Source organism: Mesoplodon mirus (genome assembly GCF_964341445.2).
Source record: "Mesoplodon mirus genome assembly, chromosome: X".
NCBI classification, from domain to species: Eukaryota; Metazoa; Chordata; class Mammalia; order Artiodactyla; family Ziphiidae; genus Mesoplodon; species Mesoplodon mirus.
In genome coordinates this window covers 56,481,340-56,503,750 of record NC_138981.1, presented here as the reverse complement: position 1 = coordinate 56,503,750, position 22,411 = coordinate 56,481,340, and the positions used below count along the sequence as shown (strand labels likewise).

Genomic DNA, 22,411 nt, shown 5'->3' with positions numbered 1-22,411 from the left:
TTGTAATATATGGCCTTTATTATGTTGAGGTACTTCCTTCTATACCCATTTTATTGAGAATTTTTATCATATGTGGTTATTGAATCTTGTCAAATGCTTTTTCTACATCTATTGAGATGATGCATTTTTGAGTTTTCATTTTGTTAATGTGTGGTGTATACACTGATTGATTTGTACATATTGAAGCATCCTTGCATCCCTGGAGTAAATCTCACTTGATCACAATGTATGATCCTTTTAATGTATTTTATTGGAGTTGCTAATATTTTGTTGAGGATTTTTGCATCCATGTTCATCAGAGATATTAGCCTGTAACTGTGTGTGTGTGTGTGTGTGTGTGTGTGTGTGTGTTGTCCTTGTCTGGTTTTGGTATCAGGGTAGTGTTGGCCTTGTGAAATCAGTTAGGAAGTTTTTCCTCCTCTTTAAGTTTTTAGAAAAGTTTGAGAAGGATAGGTATTAAATCTTCTTTGAATGTTTGGTAGAATTCACCTGCAAAGCTGTATCATCCTGGACTTTTGTTTGGTAGAGGTTTTTGTTTACTGTTTTAACTTCTTTATTAGTGATCAGTCTATTCAGATTTTCTTTCTTCATGACTTAGTCTTGGAAGGTTGGGATTCAAGAATTTGTCCATTTCTTCTAGGTTGGCTGATTTGTTGGCATATAGCTGTTCATAACATTTTTTATAATTATTTATATTTCTGTGGTATCTGTTATTATGTCTGTTCTTTCATTTCTGATTTTACTTATCAGAGACTTTTCTCTTTTTTCTTAGTGTCTAACTAAAGGTTTGTTAATTTTGTTTATCTTTTCAAAGAAACAGCTCTTAGCTTCATTGATCTTTTCTATTGTCTTTTTGGTCTCTATTTCATTTATTTCCATTGTGATCTTTATTATTTCCTTTCTTGTACTGACTTTGAGCTTCGTTTTTTTTCCTTTGTTTTTCTAGTTCATTTAGTGTAAGGTTAGATTGTTTCTTTGAGATTTGTTTCTTGTTTCTTGAGGTAGGCCTGTGCTGCTATAAACTTTCCTGTTAGTACCACTTTCGTTGCATTCCATAAATTTAAGTATGTCGTATTTTCATTTTCATTTGTCTTCAGGTAATTTTCAATTTCTCCTTTGATTTCTTTGTTTTCCCAATATTTTTTTCAGTAGTATGTTGTTCATTCCCCATGTATTTGTAATTCTTGTAGATTCTTGTAGTTGATTACTAGTTTCATTCCATTGTGATTGGAAAAGTTGCCTGATATGATTTCAATCTTCTTAAATTTACTGAGACTTGTTTTGTGTCCCAACATATGGTCTATCCTTGAGAATGTTCCATGTGCACTTGAGAATATTTATTTTGCTACTTTTGGATGGAATGCCCTGTACAAATCTATCAAATCCATCTGGTCTAATGTTTCATTTAGGACTGCTATTTCCTTGTTGACTTTCTGTATGGATGATCTATCCATTGATGTATGTTGGGTGTTAAAAGTCCCCTACTATTATTGTGTTGCTATCAATTTCTTCCTTTAAGTCTGTTAATAATTGCCTTATATATTTGGTGCTTCTATGTTAGGTGCATTATATTTACCATTTATTAAGTATCTGCTATGTTCCTGGCACTGTACTAGGTACTAGCATAATATTTCTGATCCTCACAAACTTATTGTGAAGTATATATTATTATTATTATTATTATTATTTTATTTCTACTAGAAAACTGAGGCTCCCAAAGGTGTTAATTGCCAAAAGTTCATAGTGAGTAACTGGCAGATCTGGGATCTAAGTCTTAGCAAGTCTGGCAGGCATCAAAGTCTGTGTTCTTCCCAGTAAGGCAGAACTATCACTTTACCTTCCTATAAGAAGCTTTGAACCTGTGAACTATTGTTTCCTCATTCTTACTTTCCAGTATAGTAGAAATAGGGACAAGAGGGCACAACTTCAACAAAACTATGGGTTTTCTAAGTTACAAATTACAAATTTTCGTCACTCTTTAGCTGCAATTCTGTTTACCCGACCTGGTGCTAAGGGGAATGGCATGTCCAGAAATGTAAGATACAGCCTAGATTGGGAGCCAGAATTTCTATGTGTGTAAATTAATAGTACTTGGTTAATACCTCCATTAGAACACCAATCACACTGTATTATCATTATCTTTTTTCATATCTGCCTCCCTCACCAGAATGACTAACTGGAGGAATTAAAAAAAGCCATGGAGCAATATATAAGTACTTCATGAGTGCTTACATGGATGGAAATTACCAATGCCAGCTCAAGTGTTCAGAGGATTGAGATTTGAGCTGACTGTTTAGGGGTAGTTACAATACAGATAAGACATGAGAACAGGGACATATATCGGGTAAGAAGCAGAACAGAGTCTAACACTTACTTATCCACGCTACATGCTAGGTATTCTCTAACAGCCATCTAATTTAGTCCTTAAAACCACCTTGTGAGGACAGGTTATTATATCCATTTCCCAGATGAATACCTTGATAGTCAAAGAGTTGAAATAACTGCACAGGGTCCCACAGTTTGGAAGTAGCAGAACAAGGCCTGAAAGCAGGGTCTGCCCAACTCCAGACTCTTACCTTCCACACTGTACCATACTGTCTCATCTAGAAGAGTCAAGGGCTTGCTGCTTTGATAGGGCCAGTGAGGAGACCAGTTTAACAAAAGTAGAGCTGGTATTTAAAGTCTAGCACTAGTACCTGGTTTAATAATTTGGGACTAGCTCATAGAGGGCCTTGAATTTATGTTAAGGAGTTTGAACTTATCCTGTACATTTTATAGCCACTGAGAAAATCTTTAAGGAGAAGAAATACAGTGTGGAAATACTTAAGGTAAACCTTACAACAGTATTATATGTATTAAAGTTAATATTTTTTACATTTACCTTTAAAAATTTTGTAGAAGAAAGCAATGAATATCAAGGTTTACTGACAAAAAATGAATGAATATCAAGATCTACTAACACCCTTGCATAGTTGCAAACGTGTCTATTTCCAGATGGTGTTCATCAGGCCACGAACATTTTTCGTGGACATTTTTTCAATTAATATTATTTTATATGAATAAGTTTTTTGACCTAGCCTAAAATCTTGTCATTTCATGCATAATATGTATTGGTTAAATGCTTGTAAGAATTGAATTGTTTGCTCATCAGCCTTTGTGTTTGGGTCTGAACTTTTGCTGTTAAGAATCATGTTTTTGTGCTACTTGTTTTCCATATTTTTTTTTGTTTTGGGTTAATTCCTTTGGGCCTGTTCCCCAAAGTGGATCAACTGGATCAATGAGCATGAACTGTATCACATATATTATTTTGCATTTCATTCACATTGTTCCAGAATTATTTTTGTTTTGTTTTGTTTTGTTTTGTTTTGTTTTTGTTATTTTTTTATACTGGAGGTTCTTCTTAGTCATCAATTTTATACACATCAGTGTATACACGTCAATCACCATCGCCCAATTCAGCACACCACCATCCCCACCCCACCACAGTTTTCCCCCCTTGGTGTCCATATGTCTGTTCTCTACAACTGTGTCTCAACTTCTGCCCTGCAAACTGGCTCATCTGTACAATTTTTTGAGGTTCCACATATATGCGTTAATATACAATATTTGTTTTTCTCTTTCTGACTTACTTCACTCTGTATGACACTTTCTAGATCCGTCCACGTCTCAACAAATGACTCAATTTCTTTCCTTTTTATGGCTGAGTAATATTCCATTGTATATATGTACCACATCTTCTTTATCCATTTGTCTGTTGATGGGCATTTAGGTTGCTTCCATGACCTGGCTATTGTAAATAGTGCTGCAATGAAGAGTGGGTGCATGTGTCTTTTTCAATTATGGTTTTCTCTGGGTATATGCTCAGTAGTGGGACTGCTGGATCATATGGTAAATCTATTTTTAGTTTTTTAAAGAACCTCCATACTGTTCTCCATAGTGGCTGTATCAATTTACATTCCCGCCAACATTGCAAGAGGGTTCCCTTTTCTCCACACCCTCTCCAGCATTTGTTGTTTGTAGATTTTCTGAGGATGCCCATTCTAACTGGTGTGAGGTGATAGCTCATTGTAGTTTTGATTTGCATTTCTCTAATAATTAGTAATGTTGAGCAGATTCTCATGAGCTTCTTGGCCATCTGTATGCCTTCTTTGGAGAAATGTCAATTTAGGTCTTCTCCCCATTTCTGGATTGGGTTGTTTGTTTCTTTAATATTAAGCTGCATGAGCTGTTTATATATTTTGGAGATTAATCCTTTGTCTGTTAATTCGTTTGCAAATTTTTTCTCCCATTCTGAGGATTGTCTTTTCATCTTCTTTATGGTTTCCTTTGCTGTGCAAAAGCTTTTAAGTTTCATTAGGTACCATTTGTTTATTTTTGTTTTTATTTCCATTACTCTAGAAGGTAGATCAAAAAAGATCTTGCTGTGATTTATGTCAATGAGTGTTCTTCCTATGTTTTCCTCTAAGAGATTTAAAGTGTCCAGTCTTACATTTAGGTCTCAAATCCATTTTGAGTTTATTTTTGTGTATGGTGTTAGAGAGTGTTCTAATTTCATTCTTTTACATGTAGCTGTCCAGTTTTCCCAACACCACTTACTGAAGCGACTTTCTTTTCTCCATTGTATATCTTTGCCTCCTTTGTCATAGATTAGTTGACCATAGGTGCATGGGTTTATCTCTGGGCTTTCTATCTTGTTCCATTGATCTATGTTTCTGTTTTTGTGCCAGTACCCTATTGTCTTGATTACTGTAGCTTTGTAGTATAGTCTGAAGTCAGGGAGTCTGATTCCTCTAGCTGCATTTTTTTCCCTCAAGAATGCTTTGGCTATTCGGTGTCTTTTTTGTCTCCATACAAATTTTAAGATGATTTGTTCTAGTTCCATAATAAATGCCATTGGTAACTTGATAGGGATTGCATTGAATCTCTAGCTTGCTTTGGGCAGTATAGTCATTTTCACAATATTGTTTCTTCCAATCCAAGAACATGGTATATCTCTCCATCTGTTGGTATCATCTTTCATTTCTTTCATCATTGTCTTATACTTTTCTGCATACAGGTCTTTTGCCTGTATGGTAAGTAGGTTTATTCCGAGGTATTTTATTCTTTTTGTTGCAATGGTAAATGGGAGTGTTTCCCTAATTTCTTTTTCAGGTTTTTCATTATTAGTGTATAGGAATGCAAGAGATTTCTGAGCATTAATTTTGTATCCTGAAACGTTACCAAATTCATTGATTAGCTCTAGTAGTTTTCTGATATCATCTTTAGGATTCTCTATGTATAGTATCATGTCATCTGCAAACAGTGACAGTTTTACTTCTTTTTTTTTTTACTTCTTCTTTTCCAATTTGTATTCCTTTTATTTCTTTTTCTTCTCTGATTGCCGTGGCTAGGACTTCCAAAACTATGTTGAATAATAGTGGTGAGAGTGGACATCCTTGTCTCATTCCTGATCTTAGAGGAAATGCTTTCAGTTTTTCACCATTGAGAATGATGTTTGCTGTGGGTTTGTCATATATGACCTTTATTATGCTGAGGTAGGTTCCCTCTATGCCCACTTTCTGGAGAGTTTTTATCATAAATTGGTGTTGAATTTTGTCAAAAGCTTTTTCTGCATCTATTGGGATGATCATATGGTTTTTATTCTTCAATTTGTTAATATGGTTTATCACATTGATTGATTTGCGTATATTGAAGAATCCTTGCATCCCTGGGATAAATCCCACTTGATCATGCTGTATGATCCTTATAATGTCTTGTTGGATTCTGTTTGGTAGTATTTTGTTGAGGATTTTTGCATCTATATTCATCAGTGATATTGGGCTGTAATTTTCTTTTTTTGTAGTATCTTTGTCTGGTTTTGGTTTCAGAGTGATGGTGGCCTCATAGAATGAGTATGGGAGTATTCCTTCCTCTGCAATTTTTGGAAGAGTTTGAGAAGGATGGGTATTATCTCTTCCCTAAATGTTTGATAGAATTCACCTCTGAAGCCATCTGGTCCTGGACTTTTGTTTGTTGGAAGAATTATTATTATTATTATTATTTTCTGTAAACGGGCCTCTCACTGCTGTAGCCCCTTCCACTGCAAAGCTCAGGCTCCGGACGTGCAGGCCCAGCAGCCATGGCCCATGGGCCCAGTTGCTCCATGGCATGTGGGATCCTTCTGGACCGGGGCACGAACACACGTCCCCTGCATCGGTAGGCGGACTCTCAACCACTGTGCCACCAGGGAAGCCCTGTTGGAAGATTTTTAACCACAGTTTCAATTTCATTACTTGTGATTGGTCTGTTCATATTTTCTATTTCTTCCTGGTTAAGTCTTGGAAGGTTATACCTTTCTAAGAATTTGTCCATTTCTTCCAGGTTGTCCATTTTATTGGCATAGAGTTGCTTGTAGTAGTCTCCTAGGATGCTTTGTATTTCTGCGGTGTCTGCTGTAACTTCTCCTTTTTCATTTCTAATTTTATTGATTTGAGTGTTCTCCCTCTTTTTCTTGATGAGTCTGGCTAATGTTTTATCAATTTTGTTTATCTTCTCAAAGAACCAGCTTTTAGTTTTATTGATCTTTGCTATTGTTTTCTTTGTTCCTATTTCATTTATTTCTGTTCTGACCTTTATGATTTCTTTCCTTCTGCTAACTTTGGGTTTTGTTTGTTTTTCTTCTTCTAGTTGCTTTAGGTGTAATGTTAGATTGTTTACTTGAGATTTTTCTTGTGTCTTGAGGTAGGCTTGTATAGCTATAAACGTCCACCTTAGAACTGCTTTTGCTGCATCCCATAGGTTTTGGATCATTGTGTTTGCATTGTCATTTGTCTCTAGGTATTTTTTGATTTCCTCATTGATTTCTTCAGTGATCTCTTGGTAATTTTGTAAGGTATTGTTTAGCCTCCATGTGTTTGTGTTTTTTACGTTTTTTTTCCCTGTAATTCATTTCTAATCTCATAGCGTTGTGGTTCAGAAAAGATGCTTGATATGATTTCAATTTTCTTAATTTTACTGAGGCTTGATTTGTGACACAAGATGTGATTTATCCTGGAGAATGTTCTGTGCGCACTTGAGAAGAAAGTGTAATCTGCTGTTTTTGGATGGAATGTCCCATAAATATCAATTAAATCTATCTGGTCTATTGTGTAATTTAAAGCTTCTGTTTTCTTATTTATTTTCATTTTGGGTGATCTGTCCATAGGTGTAAGTGAGGTGTTAAAATCCCCCACTATTATTGTGTTACTGTCGATTTCCTGTTTTATAGTTGTTAGCCATTGCCTTATGTATTGAGCTGCTCCTATGTTGGGTGCATATACATTTATAATTGTTATATCTTCTTCTTGGGTTGATCCCTTGATCATTATGTAGTGTCCTTCCTTGTCTCTTGTAACATTCTTTATTTTAAAGTCTATTTTATCTGATATGAGTATAGCTACTCCAGCTTTATTTTGATTTCCCTTTGCATGGAATATATTTTTCCATCCCCTCACTTTCAGTCTGTATGTGTCCCTAGGTCTGAAGTGGGTCTCTTGTAGACAGCATATATATGGGTCATTTTTTGTATCCATTCAGCAAGCATGTGTCTTTCGGTTGGAGCATTTTATCCACTCACGTTTAAGGTAATTATCAATACGTATGTTCCTATGACCATTTTCTTAATTGTTTTGGGTTTGGTTTTGTAGGTTCTTTTCTTCTCTTGTGTTTCCCACTTAGAGAAATTCCTTTAGCATTTATTGTAGAGCTGGTTTGGTGGTGCTGAATTCTCTTAGCTTTTGCTTGTCTGTAAAGCTTTTGCTTTCTCTGTCAAATCTGAATGAGATCCTTGCCTGGTAGAGTAATCTTGGTTGTAGGTTCTTCCCTTTCAGCAGTTTAAGTATATCATGGCACTCCCTTAAGGCTTGTAGAGTTTCTGCTGAGAAATCAGCTGTTAACCTTATGGGAGTTTCTTGTATGTCATTTGTCGTTTTTCCCTTGCTGCTTTCAATAATTTTTCTTTGTCTTTAATTTTTGCCAATTTGATTACTATGAGTCTCGGTGTGTTTCTCATTGGGTTTAACCTGTGTGGGACTCACTGCACTTCCTGGACCTGGGTGGCTATTTCCTTTCCCATGTTAGGGAAGTTTTCAACTATAATCTCTTGAAATATTTTCTCTGGTCCTTTCTCTCTCTCTTCTGCTTCTGGAACCCCTATAATGCGAATGTTGTTGCATTTAATGTTTTCCCTGAAGTATCTTAGGCTGTCTTAATTTCTTTTCATTCTTTTTTCTTTATTCTGGTCCACAGCAGTGAATTGCTCCATTCTGTCTTCCAAGTCACTTACCCGTTCTTCTGCCTCTGTTATTCTGCTATTGATTCCTTCTAGTGTAGTTTTCATTTCAGTTATTGTATTGTTCATCTCTGTTTGTTTGTTCTTTAATTCTTCTAGGTCTTTGTTAAATATTTCTTGAATCTTCTTGATCTTTGCCTCCATTCCTTTTTTGAGTCCTGGATCACCTTCACTATCATTATTCTGAATTCTTTTTCTGGAAGGTTGCCTATCTCCACTTCATTTAGTTGTTTTTCTGGGGTTTTATCTTGTTCCTTCATCTGGTATATAGCCCTCTGCCTTTTCATCTTTTCTATCTTTCTGTGAATGTGGTTGTTCTTCCACAGGCTGCAGGACTGTAGTTCTTCTTGCTTCTCCTGTCTGCCCTTTGGTGGATGAGACTCTGTTCCAGAATTCTTGATGGCTCTCTAGTTAGAATAAGCCCAGGGTACAGTGCCACCAGCAATGTGTGCATGCATATGTTTCACAGTATTCCTGCCCGAATCATTTTATTAAAAAATTATATGTATTTATTTTGTACTGAGTGACCTGGAAACTAGAGACAGAGGCAGAAAGGAGAGTTGGGAGACTGCCACAATAGTCAAGGCTTAAGTGAAAAGAGACTCATTTTTGGTGATGATGAATGTAACAAATTTATCATCAAACATTGACTAAGCACCTGTTATGTGCCAGTGACAGTACTAAACATTACTACCCTAGTAAATCACCTCAATGTCTTTGTAAGATAATATATTATTAGTCTTGATTATATGGTTGAGGAAACTGAGACTGAGCAAATTGATGTGACATACCCTAGGTCACACAAATATGAAGCTCCGGAGCTGAGGTTCTAACATAGACTTTCTAAAGGGACAGCTGCTGGAAGAATATATTTTTTTAATCCAGAGTTGTTAGTTACCAAAAAGAAATGGGGACCAAGGGAGGTGGCCACAGTAGTTGAAATATTGGGTACCTGCTGAGGAGTAGTGTTCCATTTGGCTCACTGCCCAAGTTCTTGTTGTTCTCTTTTCCAGGAGACTCTGACAGTTTCAGCATAGTGCGGCCTCCAGGAGAAAAGCCAACCATCATCCGACCCCCAGTGAGGCCTCCAGATCCTCCCTGCCGGGCAACAACTACCCAGAAACCTGAACCAAAGCCAGATACAGTGACTGGCAATGCAGGGGAAATCCCATCGTCTGTGTAAGTAGGGTTGTTTTTCAACCTTGACCTAAAGCCCACCTTAGACCACTAAGAATGCTTTCAGGATCACCATTATGGTTGTGAAGGGTGTACAATGCACAATTCCAGGGTATCATTCACTTCATAGTGTAGGGGACTGTTGCAGACCAGCTCTGTTCGGAGTGTTCTACTCAACACTTAAAGCTGGGAGATTTTTCCTAAAGCTGAGGTGTTTAAATCTTAGTACCCGATAGGAGACCCATTTTTCTTAGTCGCCCTGATCTCTCTAGGGTGATAAGATTACTGGCTGCTTTCACGCTTCTTTGCCTCTGTAAAATTTTTTTTCTTATTATTACTACTGGTTTTAAAAGTAATTTAATGAACAGATTTGGTCATTTTACGTGTGCTTTGAGGCTTTTTTTTTTAAGAGAAGGTATGATTTTTTAAAGTTTTCCAAAATGACTCAGATTCTCCAGAGAGCCTCTTACAGGGTAGTAGCAGAGCTAATATCCAACAGGCCTTCCTGAGTCTGGCCTGTAAGCCAAGGAATCAGGGATAGAGCAGCTAAGGTGGGGCCACAGCAACCCTCAGGGACCAGGTTTTCTTGGCCACAAAACTAGCCTGGCCAGCCCCTCCTCAGCCAGTTCCTGGGACCCCTCTCAGTATCCTGCCTCCTAGTGTTCTTTTCTCTTGTGTCTCTTGTTTTCCATAATTATAAAATTTAGGAAATAAGAAAAACAGAGCCTCTACTGTTTGGACTAATTAGCTAAATGTATTTACAAAATGCCAAAAATTATACTCTGAAACCAAGAACTTGTTTCACTTATTTCTCCCAAGGGTTGTCTGAACGGGCAACATACTTAGACCATTCTGAACCAAGGGGGAGCAAAGGGTATCAGCCATAGCCTTGGGGGTGCCTATGGCCTCTGAGCCATTTCACATTCTGATACTTGGGTTTTTCCTCAGACCAAGATCCTTTGCAAGCTGAGGCAGAGCCTGGCATTGGTGGCCTATCTGGTTCATATTTTCTTTTCCTTGCTATTGGTTCCCACACATATTCCAGAGCAACTCATGGGACTTGGTTGGCTTCTCTTTGCAGGGTGGCTTCCAGGACCAGGTTCTTTGAAATAGCTTCCCGGAAAACAGGAAGGTAAGAGATACAGATGACAGAAATGAAACCAAATCACTTTTTAATAAATATATCATGAGCATGTCATTTGCTCTCTTAACATTCCATTTTTCTCTTTCTCTGTAGCTCTGTCTCTTTCTCACTGTCTGTGTTTGTTCCTTTCTCTCACCCAACACTGTCTCTCTGTCTCCCTGTCTCTTACCCTGTGTCCCTGTCTTTGTCTCTATAACTGTGTGTCTCTCTGCCTTTGTCACTCTTGTCCATTTGTCTCTCGCACACTGTTTCTTTCTCTGTCTCTGTAATTCTCAATCTCTTTATGTCTCTCCTTGTGTTTTTCTACTTATGTCTCTGTTTCCCTATCTCTTTGACTCTTTTTCTGTCTCCATGTCTCTCTTTATTTGTCTATCTCTGTATCTGTTGTCTCTGCCTCTCAGACTCTGTCTTTCCATCTCTTTCTCTCTTTCTCCTCTCTCTCTCTCTCTCACACACACACATAGAGTACTCACATGCCAAGTGGTATTGCAAAAACTTTATGTTCGATGTAGGTCTAATTTTTTTGTTAGTTTACTTATTTAGACCCTATTATATTCTAAAAGGGCAGCAGATAGGAATATATATAAAGCAATATTCTAACCTAAACAGCCTTAGAATAAGCATAGCCCTCATTTCAGAGGTAAACATTAGACTTAGGTGGTTGTTTTTGAACTGGCTGAACATATAAATCACCTGGAAAATTTTGAGGGAAAATAAAATGAACACAGATTCCTGCCTTCTGCTCTAGACCCACTAAAACAAAATCTCCAGGAGTAGGCCTGGGAGCCTGGGTTTTTAAAATTTCCTTCCTTTATTTCTTTCTTCCAGTTAATTTGTTTTTAAAATTCCTCAAGTACTGGTACAGGCTTTCCAAGGCCTATCATTTGGGACCCTTTAGACTAAAACACCTGGAGAAATGACTGCTTAGCCTTCAGGTACTCTTCTGTGAATTTATTCAATGTTGCTTATCAGAAAGTTCAAAATTGTGCTTCCTGATGGGTGACAGGAGTGTAACTCTTCCAGGTATTCAGTTAAAAGCAGAACAATGTGCCTTTACCAACACTGGAGCTGGGATAGGTTTGACACCATCTAGTTAAAACTGTGGGACCCGACTCACCAGGACATGATTCTGAACAGCAGGTCACCCTAGTTCTGCTTGGCAGTCAGCCACAGGGAACTCCAGACTAGGCCAAATTCTCCTTAGAGAATAATATACCATTTATTCTACCATAACAAATGAAAGTGAGGTCAAAGCCCCAGATTTCTCTTATGATAGAATGAAGGTAATGTTTTCACCTAGGACATTTTTAAAGCAGGCTTAATCAGATAGGCTTGAGGGAAAAAAAGAAAAACAGAAAGAGAGAGAATACTTTATATTCTTAATAAAGTATCTGCCTATGAGCAGGACTACTTTCTACTTCCTAGTGGTCCTTCCAACCTCCCTAGGATAAGCCATATGAGAAATAAATGCCAGGGAAATAGAATGAAGCAAACTAGAATTAACAGAATGAACTGGGCATATCTAAAGAAAAGCTTTTTAGAGGAAGTGATATCTGAGATGGGGCTTTAAAGATGGGTAGAATATACTGAAAATGTGAGGGATTGATCTGTAGCTTTGGACAGGGATCCAAGGCATTGAGAGGGATACATACTAGGCATGAACAAAGTCCAACAGAATCTTTAAGGCAGCCTGACTTTTAATAGGGAAACTGTAGCCAACCTGGTGTTGAAAGTATGGAAAGATTGGTAACTACTGCCTGGGCTTTGTCATTTAGTGCTCAGGGAAGTCTTGGACCAACTGCAACATAGGGCACTGTGGTCAAAGCAGGCACTTCAGGCTGGAGGACAGCCTGACCAATCTATGTCCAGGCCTCTGGAACCTAAATTTAATCCTGTTCCTTACCCCCAGATTCCATCTTGGCAGGACTGTGGGTAAGACCAAGGTGGGTACACCAGTCCTCCAATATGTAATAAGACACCTTCCTAGGTACCCACAGGTCCCTCCCACTCAGCATCCACATAAGGAAAACACCCCTTCTGTCTAGGCCCAGATTTTGTAACCACCACTTGCATCAGTGCACCTACATGATGGCTACTGGTCAAGATTCTTAGATTAGCCACAGTCAATCCCATCTCATCTCTAATGAAAATGATCTATTTAACCTTTTCTCTGCCCCTTTTTGCTTCCAGTTTGTACACCTGACTCTATGTAACCTGACATTTGAATGACCTCACTTCTCATTCATCTCCCTTCTACAATACAACAATTAAAAAAATTAAAAACTCAAAAGAAAATGAGAAGTGGCTCATAAAGAAGAGAAGGGAGGGGGCTTCCCTGGTGGCACAGTGATTGAGAGTCTGCCTGCCGATGCAGGGGACATGGGTTCGTGCCCCAGTCCAGGAAGATCCCACATGCCACGGAGCGGCTAGGCCCATGAGCCATGGCCACTGAGCCTGCACATCCAGAGCCTGTGCTCCGCAACGGGAGAGGCCACAACAGTGAGAGGCCCGCATACCACAAAAAAAAAAAAAAAGAAGAAGAGAAGGGAGGGGAAGACATTTCAGTGAGGCAGAATAGCTTATGCAAGGCAGGTTCAAAAAGTGATTAGTGTTCCACTTTGGCTACAATGTGGGGGTGAGAAGAAGGAAGCATAGCTAGAGTTGAGGCCAAGAAGATGGATTAGGGCCAGATTTTAAATGCCTTATATGACATACTAAGGAGTTTGATCTTTATTCTGTAGTCCATGGGGTGTCATGGAAAACTTTTCAGCATGACAATGCATATTCTAAGCTGCCTGAGTTATTTTTAAAAACACACACACATTCTGCTATTAATGAGGAAGATAGTTGGGAGAGTAAAACCTTAGGAGGCTATTCATCCTGGCAAGAGTTGATGAGGTCCTGATATATGGCATTGTCAATAGGAATGGAATGAAAGGACAGATTTGAGGTAGACTCAGTAAGACCTTGCTGACTTTTCAAACATGGAGCATTGGAGAAAGATTAAGAGAGAAAAAAGTCTAACTTGGGCAGTTAGGTAGATGGTAGCAATAATTAATCATGGAGGAACAGGTTTTGTGGGAAAGTTTCTCTGCTCAGTTTTGGACACAGTGTATATGAAGACTCTGTGGGACATCCAGATAGAGATGTCCAGTGGATAACTGCAACTTAGACTAGTAATTGGGACTGGATCTACATAGGTTTAGAGGTAGAACTGTTAAGTACAGCCACTGTACAAATGTATAGGGGCATTCACATATACTACAATGTGAATAGTAACCTTTGGGGGGGGGTCTCAGTATTTGATGGGGATTGAAATTCTGGATGAGAATAAGATCACTCAGGGAGTAGGTATAAATAGACTTAAGAGAGAGGAGAAAAACAATGTTCAGTATATAGCCCTGGGACAAGCTGTTGTCTTGGATTTTCTGGCCAAATTATATGGAGCTTGATTCTCCAGGATTGTCTCTTGCCTCCAACCATCCCCAGACAAGGCTACTTTAGGACCAATCTAAGCACATCAAGAGGCTGGTTTGGTCTTCAAGGCGAAGAAAGATTCATGTTTCACAAGGCACTTGCCTTCCCTCTTTGCCCTTTTCCCATTGGAGATAATCACAGAATGTAGTCTTTGGTCTTGGGCCAATTTCTCTGGTCTTCCTTTGCCTCCCATAGTATGACACTCAAAGGATTGTGCTGGCACCTGAAAGATGTCTTTGTGTCTGGGATACTGGGCTCTCAAAATCTGGCAGAGAGGTAGCCCAACCTATAAGCATGGAGTGAGATGTTTTGAAACATCTGGATGGAATCACTTCCTCGTTTTACAAATGGCCTAACTGCCACCGTCCTGGAAGAGTCACCCATCCACTTGCTTTCCTTTCCAGTTCTGATTTCTAGAGTCTTAGTGAAATGTCTTTCCTCCTTTACCCACAGTTCTCAAGGCAGACTTCCTGGAGATGAGAGTTGAGGCCTCAGGTATGTAATATCCATCCCTGATTACAAAACCTTGTTACACATATACCTTCTTTATGAGATCTGAGTTTTTGAGGACTGAAGTGCCATGTAGGTCCAGAGGGTGGGAATTTACCTCCATGCCTCCGTTCACTACCCTGTAATTACATGACCCTTAAACTTACTGCCTTTTAATTCTGAGGTTCTCTGTGTTTTTAAGTTTCCTTTCTTTCTTGCTCAGCCAAGCTACAGTATAGTTTTACAAATTGCCTTTGAATCAAGGTCATTAAGAATCATAAATTGTGACATTTTGGGCAATTACATTTCCTACTCTGGGCCTCAGTTTCCCAATATGTAAGATGAAATGATTGGAACCTTTTAACTCCAACATCCTTTGGGTCTATAAGACTATCAGTAACCTCTCATTTGATATTATAGCAGGTCCCAAGAGTCTACCTTAGTATTTGTAGGGGAACTTCATTCCTTCAGATCAAATCACAATTTCAGTCTCACCCCTTGAAACTTCATCCTTAGTTCTTTATATTTGTCTAATGCAAAGCATTTTCACATCCATTATATCATTTAGTCCATATCAAATGCCAGAAATAGGGAAGTTAATATGTATTTTCACTCAAGAAATAAAGGAACTGAGGTTCAGAGGGGATAAGTAACTTACTAAGATCACCAGAACCATGGAGATCATGGATATTTCTTTCTCTACTAGTTCTGATTGACAATCAGATTGCTGGCATGACATGAACCAATACACACATAAATCAGGTCCAGGTATCTGAAGCAGAGCTTTCCATGTACTCCTCAGCCTTCCTTTACTTCATATCACTGCCAGTCCTCAGAGGTCTATGGGTAGATAAGCGTTTTCTTATTAGCTCTCATGAAGGTGAAGTCTCAGTAAAAGGAAGTTTGGAGTTATTGTAGGGCCATAAAGACAGTGGCCATTCAGCAAGGTGGGTAATCTCAGAGGTATCAGGCATCTGTATCTCCTGTAGACTTTTTGGGGATTAGAGTTCAGGCTTAAGGCACACAGTTCCCAGCCCTGATTTTAGCACTGTATTAGGACAGTTTCATGGGATCTGAGCTATAAGGGCCTTTTTCTACCCAGCCGCTATTGCTCAGATTAGCTACCTACCAAGGGAGTGCCTACTGCTCAGTGGCTGTTAAGTGTTTAACCAGTCCTAGCTAATTCCTTACTCTCTTCTTTCCCTTTCAGGTTTCAAAAGGCTTGGCCTCAGGGGACCCTTCCCAGGTTCTAGAAGAGTCTTCTTCAAACCCTTGTGTGCTGAAGAACAGATCTTTCCTGGCCCTGCACCTTCAGGCTCTGGGATGCTATAAAATAAGGGACACACGTCCTAGACACAAGTTTATTTCTCCTTTGTACTCTGTCTTCATTCCCTCAGAAGGTCTGTCTTGAGCTCCTATAAGACTGTGAATAGCTGAACTCCCTCAAGCCAGACTGCAGAAACTAAGCTATCCACCAACCTGAGTCAAAGAAAGGAGCTCAGTTTTCAACTCTTCTCTGAACTTCCTGCCTCCTCAAAAGGCCATCTAGCTCTGAAAGATTTGGGGCTAAAGATTGATCTCAGAAGTCTTACCCTGAACCAGAAGTTACTTGAGTTGGGGCCATTGCTTACCTTGGAAGTAGGGGAGTAGGAATGTTTGCTGAACTTTCGAGAATCTTAATACGTCTCTTACTGAGGATATGGACCCTGGTGCCAGTTTGGAGCTTTGGCGCTGTAATATATTGCCAAGAATGTGTCTGCTTTTATGAGACCAGACAGAACGAGTGATGCCCCCACAATCCCTCCAAGTGGACTCAGGAAGGTGGCCTTCCTGCTTTTGCATACAGCTGCTTAAGACAAATCTGCAAAGCATGTTTTACATGTCAAAGCCTAGGTCTGTTTGAATTATTCTTCCTCCTGTTTTCTCCTGACAGCTTCCTTTCCAAGCAATCAAGAAAGAAACAAAAGCTGAAGACAGTTCTTTTAAAAAAGGCAGAATGTGTTTGTTCTGCAGGAGTTCCATTTTTGGGTCAAATGCTGGGGAGAATTGTTAAGATGGATTGAGGCCAGGCAGTTGTCACTGTTGCTTCATGTCTGCCTTCTGCAGATAAGCTGTTTTATCACTTGAAAGAAACAGTTCTTAACCCAATATCTATGGATTCAGGAACTTCATAAAGCCTCTGAAATGGTATGCCTTTTCAATGTGCCTTTTCTGAGGAGATGGTCCATAACATTCTAGTGAATTTCAAATTGGGCCTGTGACACAATAAAGGTTAAGAACCACAGCCTTTGTGATAAAAGACTCTTTTTATGACCTATAAAATATTTGATTAGAAAGGCCTTTCAGAATTATTTAGTCTAACTCCTTAGTTTACCGTTGGGGAAACTGAGGCAGAGCAAGTTAGTAGCCATGTGTAAACAAAATACCACATCTCTGGACACCTACACAAGGTTATTTCCATTACACCATGCTTATCTAGCAAGGGGTCTTATGATTGGTCGCTTTAATGGCCATCATTTTGAGGATCTGGCTTTTACCCTCTTTCTTGAGCCACACATATTTGCCACCAAATGGGACTTCCAGACATAAGCTCCTGGTCTCCCTCATTTGCTATTTCAATCATTGGAAAGGAATTAAAACACAGTTAGTGTAGTGAGTCAGAAATCTGATGAGTAGACATTTCTGATTCCTGTTTGTTGAAGAGAAGCTGCTGGAGAAAGTGTCATCGCTTGTTTCCACACAGGTGCCTTGGCTTTAGGGTGGGCTTTAAGATAGCCTGTCTTTAGGGTCTGTGTAATTATAATGTGTTCCAGTGTGAGAGAAAGGACTTTCCTAATGGACTCTTCTAGCCAGGCCCCACTAGTGCACTGACTATAGTACTGAGAAAGAAGCATAGACATGGGGAGAGGGGAGGCGAGAGAGAGGGTAAGGGAAAGGGAGATGAGAAAGAGAATGCACCCATGCCCAAACCAACTCTGAGATGCCTTTGGAACAGTGTTACTGAAAGGCAATAGCTACTTTCAAGATTGAACTCTAAATATGGCTTATTGATGAGTTAGTAACATGTAAGCTAAACACAATGAGAGCCTTTGTGGAAGTAATTGAGTAGCAATTTGATGACATTCTTTTTTTTGTTTGTTTTTGCGGTACGCGGGCCTCTCACCGCTGTGGCCTCTCCTGTTGCGGAGCACAGGCTCCGGACGTGAAGGCCCAGCGGCCACGGCTCACGGGCCCAGCCGCTCCATGGCATGTGGGATCCTCCCGGACCGGGGCACGAACCCGCGTCCCCTGCATTGGCAGGCGGACTCCCAACCACTGCACCACCAGGGAAGCCCCATGATGACATTCTTAATGACGATGTACCAGGTGGCCATATTGAACTCTCAGCTCTACCCAGTCTCAAAGGCCAAGTTGCTAAGAAACCAGGATAAAGTAAGCCAAGTGAGCACCATTCTACCTGCTGCTCACCCTCAAAGAGAATCTCTGTGAGGCCTACTGGCCTCACTCAGGAAGTACTCATTGAGCCGCAGTCTCAGAGCTGTGGCCTCTCTGCTCTGTCCCATTAGATGACTAACTAAACAAAGCAGGTGTGCAGATTTTAGCCACAGGAGCAGTGGCCAATGGGGCCTGAGTACCTTTGAAGATATCAGAGATATGATTTCACTCTGGTTTCCTTGGGGGGAAATTCCACAGTCACCACTACAAATATCGAGAGATTATTGAGAACCAGAGAAAGCCACCACAATTCCAGTAGAATATGTGTCCCAGAAATGTGGCTGTGAGATTTCTATGTGTTTCCTGGGACACAGATCAAGAGCCTGGCCTGAAGAGTTGGGATCACCAGTCTGACTGGAAGCCAAGGAGCAGTGCCTGGCTGGCTCTACCCCTGCCCTGGGTTATACCCAAAGAATGAACCTCAGCACCTACCCTTTTGTTCTCTGATTTAAAGAGCAAAAGCTTCTGTGGAATGAGACTGGCTTGGCCTAGGCTTGCTCGATGGATAGTCATTCAGAAGAGGCTATGGGAAGGGGGTGATAATTGAAGCATGTCAATTGTAGGAAACTATCTGCATACCTCGGCCAGCAGGTAGGAGAAGCTGGCAATGGATGAACTGTAAATGTTGAGCTGACAGTGGTAACATTTATTAAGCACCTACTAAGTGCTAGATGCCTCATATACATTATATCATTTAGTCCCTACAATAATCATGCAAGTGGATGCTATCCTCATCATTTTACAGATAAAGGATTTATGACCCAGCAGGCTAAAATTAACTGGCTTAAGGTCACACAGAATGTAAATAACAGAATTGATATTCTAATCCAGCTCTCTCTGACTCTGCACCCCATGTTTTTTTCCCTTTGCCATATAAAGGCCATATTACTGGAGCTGGCCTACTTAACAGAATGTTAAAAGGCAAGTATTTGAGGGGAAGGAGGGGATGAAGTTTACAGGGGAATAAAAACTGGGCTGAAAGAGATTTCTGAGTTAGGTTTTCTCCTCACCTTCAGAATGGCCATTTGATAATGTCTTAAAACGGATCATTTACTTTTACCTTGTGACATGAAGGATTTATTTTCTAGTTGGTAGTTTTCAAGTCCTTGGCCTAGCTGTTTTTCAAAGAAAAAAAGGTCCTTGTATATGTCTGTTACTTCACCAAGGTTCTAGCATGTGCAGTTTCACCCCAAGAGACTGGCGACATCCATACATGGTTTGAGGAATAGAAATGGTCTTGGTGCTTCTGCAGGACTTGATGCCTTGGGATCAAATCCCTATTAAGGGTTTTCTGTGGTGATAGCAAAAGTTAAGAGATGATTTAGAATAATAAATATTATTGAAGTTTTTGTTTAAAAAAAGATGGAGTGTGTTGCCCAGCCACTGAGGGGCAAAACTCAGCATCCAAATTGAGTAATAAAGTGGTGTCATATAGAGTATTTCTAAAATAAGTTGCAATTGTGGGAAAGAATCCTTCCCTTTTCAAGAAGTTCCTTAATTCTGTAATAGTTAGAACAAATAAAGTAATAGAAGTATTTCTGTGACTAGAAAACATTGCTTTTGAGAGAATGTAGATCAATGATACTATTTTTAATGTGGCTACAGACAAATGGCCTTGACACATTACAAGCCCAGAAAAAGCTTCAGAAGCATTTAAAAATTTCAGAGAAAAGCAATACCTTGAAGAGATGTTTTTGATGAAGAAAAACATTCATTTTCATAGGGAAAACAATCACTTGATACCAAGGACATTAATAGATGCTAGAAAGACACATTTGTGAAATACATATGTAACATCAGAAGAAAAAGAATTAGATCCTGGGGTCCCTTCATGTTACTTTTAATAAAGTATGCAGACTGTCTAGTATTAATGGCCTCCATCTACAGTTTTGTCATGCAAATAATCTTTGAGCATATTTTGCATGATCCACTGCTCATGTTGTCTTCTGCAATTCTAAGGAAATGTAGGCCCAGAATCTTTTTGTACCTAGGCATCTCCATCTACAGTCTATTTTGCACCAAGCCCAGTTATTCCCTCAGGCCTCACAACATCATTGTGTGACAGGTGACAGCCGCATTCTATAGATAAGGAAACTTGAGGCTCAGGAAGATGAGAAATGATTTGCCCAATGTCACACAGTTAGGGATTGATAGAAACCCAGGACTAGAAGCTACAGGGCCATTCCTGTTTCTAATACACCATACTACCTCCAGTGGTAAAGGAATGTTGACAGTAAATGGAGAAGATGTTTAGAAATGAGACTAACAATGTCTGCAATTCTTGCTACTCCAAATGTGGTCTATAAACAGCCTTAGCATCGTCATTACCAGGGAGCTTATGAGAAATGCAGATTCGTGGGCCCCATCCCAGACATCTGGAATCAGAATTTGTATTTTAGTAAAGTCTCCAGGAGATAGCTATGCACATTAAAGTCTGATAAGCACTGATTGTAAGGCATTTAAGACAACAAAGCAGATTGAGGAAGGAGACCTCTTTGTGAGGCAAAGACCAAAAATGGCAGATAAGGCCAATCTGGTATGTTGGAAGTGTTTACAAAGATTGTGTCCATAGCTGCCTGCTTCTTACATTGTTTTGTACATGGCATTATACTTTGATGACATATAAATTAAGTTTTTCTACTTCAAAGAATAGTGAAACCAGCCTAGGAAATAAGACTGAAAGTTACTTGACTTTCAAACCTCTGAGCATCAAAGGCAATAGAAAGGCAACATGGAGCATTGGAAAGAGCTCCCTTCAGGAGCGTTTGGAGTCCACACTCACCTCTGTCACTGCCTCTCTGTAATGCTGAGCAAGTCCCTCCCAAATTGTCTGTCTTTAAACCAAAGGACCTTTTCAGCTTTGACATTCAGTTATTCTCAGCTATGGCTTTTACTACAGTCAACATTGTAATGAAAACATGGACAATCCTACCGGGTTTTGTCTGGCCAGAGATTAGTATCTTTAGTTCACACAAGAAGGAGTATTCTGGGAGGAAATATCAGTCATAACAAAGCAACATTAATGGGAATTGCAAGGAACTGGGAGGAGCATGACTAGTTAACTGGTTTGAAATTGGCCGGTATTTTAATTAAAGTATAACAAGGCATCCAGATTCTTTTGAGAACTAGCTGCTTCAAACCACATACTTGGGAATCAACTCGTATATCCTGAATAGGGCATACTTTACATGAAACTCCTACATATATATATTTTTTAATAGTTTCTGCTTTACAACAAAGTGAATCAGTTATACATATACATCTGTTCCCATATCCCTTCCCCCTTGCGTCTCCCTCCCTCCCACCCTCCCTATCCCACCCCTCCAGGCAGTCACAAAGCACCGAGCTGATCTCCCTGTGCTATGCGGCTGCTTCCCACTAGCTATCTACCTTACGTTTGGTAGTGTATATATGTCCATGCCTCTCTCTCGCTTTGTCACAGCTTACCCTTGCCCCTCCCCATATCCTCAAGTCCATTCTCAAGTAGGTCTGTGTCTTTATTCCTGTTTTACCCCTAGGTTCTTCATGACATTTTTTTTCTTAAATTCCATATATATGTGTTAGCATACGGTATTTGTCTTTCTCTCTCTGACTTACTTCACTCTGTATGACAGACTCTAGGTCTATCTACCTCATTACAAATAGCTCAATTTCTCCTACATATTTTAATAAAACTCCTCTGATTTGGGCTTTGGGGGGATAGTTTATTGGGGGTAGAAGAGACTTGTAAAAAGAGAAAATTTTGCTCATCCTCCATCTGCCATCTCTCCAGGTGATTCTGATGCCCATTAGCTGAAGAAAACTGGCTATAATCTAAAGTTTTAAAATGAAGAAACAGACTCAGAGAGGAGAAGGGACTTGGCTAAAGTCACACACCAGAGCCAATGGCAGAAAACAGGTGCTCAGAGTACCACCCCAAGGGTCTTTCAACTCTACTTTCTTTGGGTGACTAGTTTACCAGAATCAAGATATCTGCTTCCAGCAGTAAGGCACACACTAGGGAGGATGAATAGGCCCTCCATCTGAGTACTTTGTTTCCATCACATGTTCACACTCATTTCTTCAGTTGAGCATCATATAGCCATATCACCTAGGCAGAGCAGGGATGATTACCCACATTTTCTTGAAGCTCAGAGAGATGACATAACTTGCCCAAGGTCACACAGATAAGAAATAGACTTGTACATAGGTTTTCTGATTTCAACTATGCTGCACTACTTCTCCAGGAGAGGAGAATCAGCCCTCCGACCCTCAGCATTTCTCCTGGGAAATGTCAGGGGCTCTAACCTCTTAATTTCTTCAATCCAATTGCTTTAAAACAG

At 39.6% G+C, this 22,411-nt stretch overlaps 1 protein-coding gene across 4 annotated transcripts in view; it reads left to right on the top strand.

Moving 5' to 3' along the window:
* OPHN1 (oligophrenin 1) overlaps positions 1–17,033 on the top strand; it is a 627,727-nt gene extending 610,694 nt beyond the window's left edge. For all 4 annotated transcript variants that reach the window (XM_082609561.1, XM_082609562.1, XM_082609559.1 and 1 more), the window contains 4 exons: positions 9,322–9,487; positions 10,566–10,616; positions 14,559–14,600; positions 15,805–17,033. In XM_082609561.1, coding sequence (XP_082465687.1) covers positions 9,322–9,487; positions 10,566–10,616; positions 14,559–14,592 — 251 coding nt within the window. In that variant the 3' untranslated portion in view covers positions 14,593–14,600; positions 15,805–17,033. The remainder of the gene's footprint in view (positions 1–9,321; positions 9,488–10,565; positions 10,617–14,558; positions 14,601–15,804) is intronic.
* Positions 17,034–22,411: the final 5,378 nt, after the last annotated feature.